General features: G+C 28.1%; 1 protein-coding gene across 1 annotated transcript; it reads right to left on the bottom strand.

Annotated features, from left to right (window-relative positions):
* Positions 1 to 2114: 2114 nt before the first annotated feature.
* LOC127284660 (keratin, type I cytoskeletal 9-like) lies at positions 2115 to 8246 on the bottom strand. The gene is made up of 4 exons (XM_051310217.1): positions 7931 to 8246; positions 3567 to 3840; positions 2737 to 3450; positions 2115 to 2658 (listed from the first exon to the last, which is right to left on the bottom strand). Exons 1-4 carry the CDS (start codon positions 8004 to 8006, stop codon positions 2550 to 2552), a joined length of 1173 nt encoding a protein of 390 aa, XP_051166174.1. The 5' UTR covers positions 8007 to 8246; the 3' UTR covers positions 2115 to 2549.
* Positions 8247 to 9825: the final 1579 nt, after the last annotated feature.

Raw genomic sequence — 9825 nt, 5'->3', positions numbered from 1 at the left:
TTTTTTTGGTAATCGTCTTTCTCGTGGCAGTTTTAAAAAAATGAAGTCAAAAAAATAAAAGAAACGTTTCGAGAGAAAAGTGTATACAATAAATATAGGTTTTGAAAAGAAAGCATTAGATTTCAAATAATGAGAAAGATTAGAGCAGCTGGGGTGCGTGATGGAAAGCGTGAAAGAGAGGGAGAGTAAAGAGGCGACCTTGAGACGCCTCATCACCTACATATCAATTAATTCATAATATAATAAACGATGTGTCGAGAAACCTATACATATCAAAATGTGCTCTATCATCACTACCATAAGTTCAAGAATGAGAGAGAGGGAGAGAATAAGAAAAGAGTGTATAAATGAGTGAGAGAATGAGAGAAAGATAAATAAGTCAAAGGATAAAAGACAAAGATATGCGGGACAAAGATTTTAGATGATACTTGTTCGCGAAAAAAAAAGAATATAAAACAAAAGGGATGCCTCGAATTAACATTTCTTTAGAAGAAGGTTACGGGTTCAATAACGAAGAGGTTTATAAGAAAAAAAAAAAAAAGGAAAAGTGAAAGGCTGTCCACGCCGAATAGAATTGACTAGAGTGGAAGGTAACGAGAAACCTTGAACCTCTACTTGAATTCGCCAGGGTGACACCGTGCTTGACACTATAAAGAAAGTAACTAATAAATTATTATTTAAATAATATATATATATTAACAAATTAATGCGATCCAGCTGTGTAACTAAACGTACCTAAACGTTATGCCTCAAACTCGAGGTATCTACCTTTAGACAAAAGTGTTTTAACATTGTTTATCATCGATCATGTATAAAGGCTCGATTTACCCCAAAGAAGTATACTTATTAATGAAATAAGTTACTCAGTGTATTGTACCATATGATATAAATAATATACATAAATATATTATACGTGTATAATTGCGTAAATGACCGAGATGTTGATTGTAAATGTTAAAAATAAACGGTGTATAAAAAAAAATAAAGAAATTCTCTTCCCTTTATTATTAAAATTTTTAATTTTATATTTTGGAGTGACTTTTACATATACAGTACTCTGCGAATCTGAAATTGAATTATTAAAAATTTTTAAATGAAATAAAATTTATGCTTTGAAATAACAAAAATGGAAAATTATTTCAAAATTGTCATTTTTCAAAATTCGAAAAAAGTTATCAGATAGTTGAAAATCGTTTCAGATTTAAGGAGTAGTTTCTTGAATTATTCGTTGAATGATATAAAATTTAAATGTGTGTGAAAGTTACACTTTTTTTTCTTCTACTTTTGTTTTGTTTCTTCCTTATTAGGTGTTTTCAGTTATTTTATTCACGTATTATAGGTATATTCAAGATCGGAATTTCAAATTTCATTCTAGAGAAATCATCATCCATAGGTAAGAAAATTTAGATTTTGTTGTTGGATAGTAGTGGCAATTAGGGTTGGGAATTTTTTTTTTCAGTTTTTCCACAAAAAAAAAGAAGTTAACAATATTTATCAATAATATTGGTGGATATTTAAGTTTGGTTACAAATAGGAATAGAAAGACCTCTTGGTTATTCATGCAGTCCTGGTATCCGACTCGTTCGAATCGATAAATCGACCGTCTGATGCTAACACCATCAAAACTGAACTTACGTCAGATTCAACTTATTTTACATTAAAAAATCATTATCAAATTTTATTAATAATTTACTAATGATATTCAAGTTTGGTATTAAATTTTCATTGTCAATTCTAATGTATATCAATCAGAAAATCTGTTATCCATAATAAAAAACATTGACAGTTTACTAAAATATGGAATAATTTAATAAAAATTAATTTTAAAAATTTAGTTAAAATTAATTAATAGGTAAAAGTAAGGCAAAGAAAATATAAAAAATGCAAAAACTAATTAGGATTAGAAAGTGGGTGGAAGTTAATAAAGCAAACATAAGGAAATATATAATATTTATATTCCTGACGTTTGTCTAATTTGCCTATCGCTCATCTGTTTTGACTTTCACGTTATACACCATATTTTATATTATTTATAGTATATACCACTTTTTAAAAAATAATTTTCAAATTAATTTAACAAATATATATTTACAAGTATAAATGAATGAAAAATATTTTCAGCGTAGCAATTTTATTAGTACAAAAAGCATTTTTTTTTTTACAAAATAAATAAATTACAAGTGCTGAAGGAAAAGTCATTTTCTTTTCCTTCATTTAAAAAAAACCGCTTTCGTCTTCGACAAAAATTTCTTTTTTTTTCCATTCAAATCCACTTGAGGAACTTGAATACAAATTTCTGATAAGATTCCAATTGGTTTTCTTTTTCTTTGGACGTCTTCTTTTATGTTCGATGGTCAATCGACTTTTTTTTTTTTTTATTTCTTTAACGATACTAAATCATTATGGCAACTCGAGTTTTTTTTTTCATTGAGTTGATTGAGTAATGAATTTTCAAATGAACAAACGATTTATATTTATAGTGGCAGTGATAAACGTCCTTGATAAAGTTCGAAGTGACCAGATTTTGATTCAACATTCACGAAATATATTTAGTATTGATAACCTCCATTACTGGCGTAACTTTGACCTCCGCTACTTCCACCCGCACTGGGTGCACCGTAACTGCTTGATGGTGCACTACCGGAATAACCACCAGAGCTAAAAGAAAACGAAAATTAGGATTAAAAAATTATTTAAAAATATGTTACGGATTTGAGTGGTTGGTTAAATTCTTACCCTCCTCCGAATCCTGATCCTCCACCGAATCCACTTCCGGAGGAAGGTGCACCGTAATTGGAAGATGGTACTGATGGTGCACCATAGCTGGATGATGGAGCACTGCCTCCGAAACCACCGCCTCCAAATCCACCACTGCCTCCAGCTGATGGCGCTCCATAACTTCCAGAAGGTCTAGAAGGAGGTGCTCCATAGCTTCCTGAAGGTCTTGATGGTGCACCACCTCCGAAACTTCCTCCGTGTCCACCTCCAAAGCTACCTCCGAAACTACCACCTTGTCCACCTCCAAAACCACCTCCAAATCCTGAGCCTCCCGACGGTGGTCCATAACTACCCGAAGGTCTTGAAGGTGGTGGTCCATAGCTACCCGAAGGTCTCGAAGGTGGTGGTCCATAACTTCCAGATGGTTTAGAAGGTGGAGGACCATAACTTCCCGAAGGTCTCGAAGGTGGTGGTCCATAACTTCCCGAAGGTCTCGATGGTGGTGGTCCATAGCTTCCCGAGGGCCTCGAAGGTGGTGGTCCATAGCTTCCCGAAGGTCTCGAAGGTGCACCACCTCCAAAACCTCCTCCATGTCCACCTCCAAAGCTACCTCCAAAACTTCCTCCTTGTCCACCTCCGAAACTACCACCAAAACTACCTCCATGTCCACCACCAAATCCACCACCTATTCCCGAACCTCCTGAAGACGGTGCTCCATAATTTGACGAAGGTCTAGAGGAAATAGATAATAAATAAAATAATAAATATATAAATAAATAATAAATAAATAATAGATAAATAAAATAATAAAAAAAATAATCAGGTTTAGAAATTTTTAAAAAAACTACCTGGATGGTGGTGCTCCATAATTGGATGAGGGTCTTGAGGGTGCTCCATAACTTGATGAAGGTGCTCCACCTCCAAAACTACCGCCTCCGAAACTACCACCACCACCAAAGCTTCCGCCTCCGCCTGATGGCGCTCCATAACTGGAGGAAGGTGCTCCACCTCCGAAACTACCTCCACCTCCAAAACTACCACCACCGCCTCCGAAACCACCACCTCCAAGATTTGGCGTTCCGTAACTTGTTGACGGTGGAAGATAGCTTCCTGATACTGGTGCTAAAATTCAAAATACCATTCCCATTTTTTATACATTTCTTTTTAATTTAATTAAAGGACATTCAATATTTTTGTCCGAAAAAAAACCACAAATTAAGTCTCCGAATAAAAAAAGGAATATGCTATACAGAAACCAAACAAATTATTTTAAAAAATAATTTTAAAAATAAAAATTAGTTATTTCTTAATTAATATTTCATAAAAATAAGATTATTATTTTAATTATAAAAATTTAATATTTCATAAAAATAAAAAATTTAATATTTCATAAAAATAATAAATTTAATATTTCCTTAAATTTTATTAATAATTTTTATATAATTAATATATTGTCGAGAACAGGATTTCATGTATGATAAACATCTGAAAATATTTTCGTAATATTCGAGAAAAAAAAATTAGTCAACAATGGAGACGCGTTTTAGATACTTTCTCTTTGACAATTTTTCTTGTTATAAGAAAATTCAGAAAGACAATTATTTAAAATTTTTATTTACAAGTCGTTTTTTTGCTTGTTACTTGCCCCTTTAAATATATTCCTATTATTTATAATTTCTTGCACAATCTCCATGAATATGCATAGAACTATAAAGATTAAAAGAAACCACTTATTGCCATTATGAGAAAAAGAGAGAGAGAAACAAAGATAAGTGAAATTACATTGTTCTTCATTATTTATACATGGTACTAGAGTGGAAAATTGGAATCATCTTATGATAATTGTAACCAAGGTTTTGAGATAGAATCTAATTTTTTTGAAAACTTTTCTTCGCTGATTTATTTTGTTGCATATTTTCAAAATTAACAATAGACTATTCAATTTGTTTGAATTTTTTTCACTCCGTTTGACTAATATATTTAAATATTTATAAGTTAAGAAATTCTTACATCAGCTGTTGTTTTCACTTGGGAATTTGTTTTTTTAATAAAAAAAAAAAAAAAATAGATAATTTCTGTTAAGTTACAACTTCTCTTTGTTGTCATGACTTTTATCTTTTAAAATGTTTTTAGTTTCTAAATTGGATGTTTAGTAATAATCTGTCCTATCTGTTAATATATAATAAAAGTTCAAGAACCTTGAAACGATCTTCCTAATTATATATATTTGAAATTTATTAATAAAAAATCAATTAATATCAAAAGTTTAAAAATTCTTTTCTTTAATATTATATAAATAAATATTTATACAAAGATTTGGGACTGAAAAAAAATTTATTTGATACAATTAAACGGTTACTTGACCATATCAAATGAATATTTATTTAAATATTAATAATAATATAATAATATTTATAATAATATAATGTTTATAATAAAATTTATATTATAATATTTTTAATTACATTTATAATATTTATTTCTATAAAATAATAATTATTTAGTTTAAATAAATATTTATTTGATAATAGTCAAGTAACCGATTATTTGAATCAAATAAATTTTTTTTTTTCAGTGTATATATAATATGATTTTTATAGACAGTAATTTGTATAATATAATAATTTTTAAACTTTTGACACTTCCGGTTTTTGCGAAAACTCAATAAATTCAAGTTGAATGTATTTTTTTATTTTTATTCTTTGCGGTAAACAGACACGTTTAAAGTATATTTCCCTCTTTTTTTTTTAATGTCGCGATGCTTCATCTGATGGTGAAAGTGTGGGAGATCCGTGAGATCAAGTGTGTCTCACTGGTTAACGACTTTGTATAGACAGTTCCGCCGGCGGCTGAGAGATGTTTTTTCAGTTTTCATCAATGAGCTATCTCTCTATATAATAATCATTTCTTCTTCCTCTATAGTCAAAATAAGATGCTTTCGATTTCAATTATTATTTATTGCATCATTTAAATTTCATAACAAATCATTTCGTTTTTTCTTCCGCATCAATTTTTGACTGACACAGTTATATTATCCTCATAGAAAAAATCATTTTTATCTTTCTTTATAATATGATTTTTGTTTATTTATTTTGTTTTACACTAAAATATAATAAAGGATGATTTCTCTAATTAAATTTGAAGAGAAATTAAAATAAATTTTTAAATATTGTTTTTTTAAATATAAATTTCATTATTTTTATTCTGTGTAATTTTTTATTAAAAGTTATTAAAAATTATTATTTTAAAATTATTAATATGGCAGAAAACAAAAATTAACCCAAAAGTTATTCTTCCAATAAATAATTAAAGTATAAAATTTTATCATAAAATAATGAAGATAAAAATAATTTATTATTTAAATAAATTATATTAATCTCATTTTAATTGGGATGAAATTTAAGGTTAATACTATAAATATAAACAGAAAGTTGGCAAAGTGTTTACATTTGGTTCAGTTCCATAAACCATTCGAGAATTTCTTTACAAAAAAGATGCACGAACATTTCGCATGTCGAGAATCACTAATGAAAGTAAAAAGAGCGGTTAATTTATGGTAAATTTATTGTTGCCTACAGTAACCTCACTTTTTTTTTCTCTCTCTCTCTCTCCCTCTCAGTGAGTGATCTTATACAATTCGATATTTATTATTATTGCACCTTAGAGTTACTAAAGACTGTCACTATTCTCTTTTATCTTGACAAATTATCATCATATTGTCAAGAGATAATGATTTTACAAAACTGATTCCATAATTCTTTATATTCATCTCTTAACATTGTTTTTTTCTCTATATTTATAATAGGGAATGAAAATTTTATGTCACTTTTTCCGTTTATGTTAACTTTCGAATAAAATTATTAACATTTATAAAATGAGAAATGTAATTTTTTCAGATTAACTGCGTCGTTTTGTTGTGAAAATTTGTTTTTAAGAGATTTTTTCTTTCTTATAAGGCTGTTACAATATAGTTTATGGAAAATTATTTCGTAATATTTTTATATTATGATTTTTTGTTTGATAACATATTTTTTATTCTTATCTATAAAAATATTTACTTCTTGGTAATTTGCAATAAAAAAAGTGAAATGGGGTGTAAAATGATATTATGTGTTTATCTAGAATATTGCGATTAAAATAAATTACATATTTATTTTATAAATGTCTTAGTTAAAAATTAAATTTTTTTTGGAATTGATGTGAAAAGGTAAATTTTTGTTATGTTGAAAAATGCCTCATAGATTATAGAAATTTGAGAAATTCACATCTTTAAAATCCGATATATTTTTTTTATGCTGGCATAACCAAATATTTTTTATTTACAATTTTCATTTATGATGAATTATAATTATTATTATATTATATACTAATAATTAATTATAAAAATTATTATTTTTGATTTCATCATTTTTATTTACAAAATTTTGAATTACAAGTGGCAAAATTTTAACAATTTTAATTATTTAATTGGAAAAATGTTTATAAATGAAAGTTGGAATTATTCCATTAGTAAAAGACTAATTAAAAAAATTTGTAAATTCTAAATTATTCTCTGTTAAATATGTGAAATTAGTCATTTGATTGACAATCAATGTTTGAGTTTTCTTACTAATTACAGTTAATTACCATTTGCTGTTGATTTATTGATAGATTTATGTTAATTTCAAATCACTTTTTTTCTTATTTAATATTGAACATAATTTTTATTTTATTTTTACAATTACGTTAATGTGTTTTACTAAAAAAATTATTTCTTTTTTACACTATGAGAAAAAAATACTGTTGAAAGTGAATTTTTGTATAATTTCTCTAACTTATTGACAATATCAATTATTATTAATAATAATTTGATATTTTTACATAAAATAATTTTATAATAAATAAAAAATTTCTCTTATATTTCTAATATATTTATGTTTAATTTAATTTTTTATGTTTATTTTATTTTTTTTTTTGAATAATTTAAGCCCCTTTTTTATTATATTAAAACTTTGTAAAACCAGTATTTATTTCAGTGTGCACATGTAAAAATTCGAGTACCAACCACTTGTAATTTTCAATAGAAACTTTGTACACAAAAACGCACTTTAGCGCCTAAAAAACAAATTTCCATTCGAGGAAAAGTTAACTATTTTTCTAGTTCCATTTTTTTTTTTTGTTCATTTCTCAAATTTCGTAAAGCACAAAGTAGAAAAAAAAATTGAATCCTTACGTTCTGCACTCATTAAAGGCAAGAGTAGGGCAACTATTGTTGCGGCCAATGTTGGCCATCTCCTTGTAAATTTCATATTTTTTGCTGAATGAAAAATCCGAAACTAATTTTTTTTTTTCAAAATGCAAACGTCACAAAAAAACTTTTTATGCTTCCCGTAAGAAGCAGCAGTGTAATCACGATAACAAAATAAAAAAGACGCGAAAGAAGGGTTTGTTTAAAAAAAAAAAAGTGATAAGACAAAAACGAGGCAACGATGCCCGCGCGTTGCTCGACTACGAATTTGTCTAACGTGCTTCAAACATAGTGGATCTTGCTTATATATAGTTGACCGTCTTTTGGAGAAAGTCCCTGTCGAGTGCAGAGGATGCCACTATATCGATATACCCAGTAGGGATCCTGGTGAACGTTGCAGAGGGGACATTAGTGGGGGAGTCATAAACATAAGGATGGAGAGACAAAATACAATATATTCAAGTCCAGATGAAGATGCGCTACGATGTTTGACCCTGGATATTGTCGCCGTAATGTTATTGTTCTTTTTATTATTAATATTCCTTCATAAGGAGCGTCACGATCTTGCACATTTTTTTTCTTTCCATTTTTTTTTCTTTTTATAATAAAAAGACGAGGTAATGTGTGTTGCTCATCGACCCTCAAGGTGTTTTCAGATGAATATGTGTTTCGTGATTTGCCGTTGGCGATATTCCTTTATTATTTGATATTAGATCCTGTGGTTTTGAATAGCAGATACTTTTTTTTAGAGCTTTTTTTGTTTTTATTTCAAAGACATTTTTTTGTGTGTAAAAAAATGATTATATTATAAAAATTATTTTTTAGAATTTTCATTTTCAAGAATTTTATTAAATATATTTATTTTTTAAACGAATTTTTATTTTTCTAACCAACACAGAAATCTACCTTACCAACTGACGGTAAAGAAATTTTTTTGTGAAAAATGAAAATATAAAAATTACCGACATAGAAATCTACCTTACCGACTGATAGTAAAACAGATTTTTTAAAAATATAAAAATTACTGACACATAAATCTACCTTACCGGCTGATGGTAAAACAGTTTTTTGGAAAGTGAAAAAATAAAAATTACCTATAGAGAAATCTACCTTACCGATTGATGGTGAAAAATTTTTTTTTGAAATTATACCAACTTTTCAAATCTGTTTTACCATTAATAGGTAATTACCATCAGTCGGTAAGGTAGATTTTTGTGTCGGTAATTTTTATATTTTGATTCTTCAAAAAACTGTTTACCATCAGTTGGTAAGGTAGATTTCTATGTTGGTACATTTTTATATTAACATTTTCCAAAAAATTCTTTACCATCAGTCGGTAAGGTAGATTTCTATGTCGGTAATTTTTGTATATTAGCATTTTCCAAAAAATCTTTACCATCAGTCGGTAAGGTAGATTCCTAGGTCGGTAATTGATTATATTTTTATTTTTCAAATGTTTCTACCATTTTGTTAATTTTTCATCCATCTACATATGTAAATTTTATTATATAAATTAAACGAAACTTTTTAGGTTCAAAGCAATGTTATTTGGCAACCTTGAACTAACCTAGCTGCAAGCTTACCGCGCAAGCTTACTGAGCAATCTTGCAATAATCTTATTGTGCAATCTTGCAGTAACCTTACATTGCAATTTTTCGGTCAAGGGGGACATTTGAAGCTTGCAGTAAGTTTGCGGCAAGTTTTCCGTGATTGGTTGGCAATATTGCGCGGCAAGGTTGCCGCAAGGTTGCCGCAAGCTTACGTGCTATTTGGTTGATTTTAATGTAATAATTGTGTTATAATAATTAATCAATCAATAATACATAATTATAATTAATTAGCTGAGCTATTTATAGTTTTATTTTGTATAAATTAAATTC

Source organism: Leptopilina boulardi, unplaced genomic scaffold (genome assembly GCF_019393585.1).
Source record: "Leptopilina boulardi isolate dan_hultmark-lab unplaced genomic scaffold, ZJU_Lbou_2.1 LbouV2_325, whole genome shotgun sequence".
In the NCBI taxonomy this organism is placed as follows: Eukaryota; Metazoa; Arthropoda; class Insecta; order Hymenoptera; family Figitidae; genus Leptopilina; species Leptopilina boulardi.
Note: the sequence above shows the minus strand (reverse complement) of the source record. Positions and strands in the feature narration are given on the sequence as shown.

Coding starts and splice junctions, on each gene's coding strand:
- LOC127284660 (XM_051310217.1), bottom strand. CDS start 8,006: ATGAAATTTACAAGGAGATGGCCAACATTGGCCGCAACAATAGTTGCC. Junction 3,451..3,566: donor TATGGAGCACCACCATCCAG/GTAGTTTTTTTA, acceptor TATTTCCTCTAG/ACCTTCGTCAAATTATGGAG. Junction 2,659..2,736: donor GGATCAGGATTCGGAGGAGG/GTAAGAATTTAA, acceptor GTTTTCTTTTAG/CTCTGGTGGTTATTCCGGTA.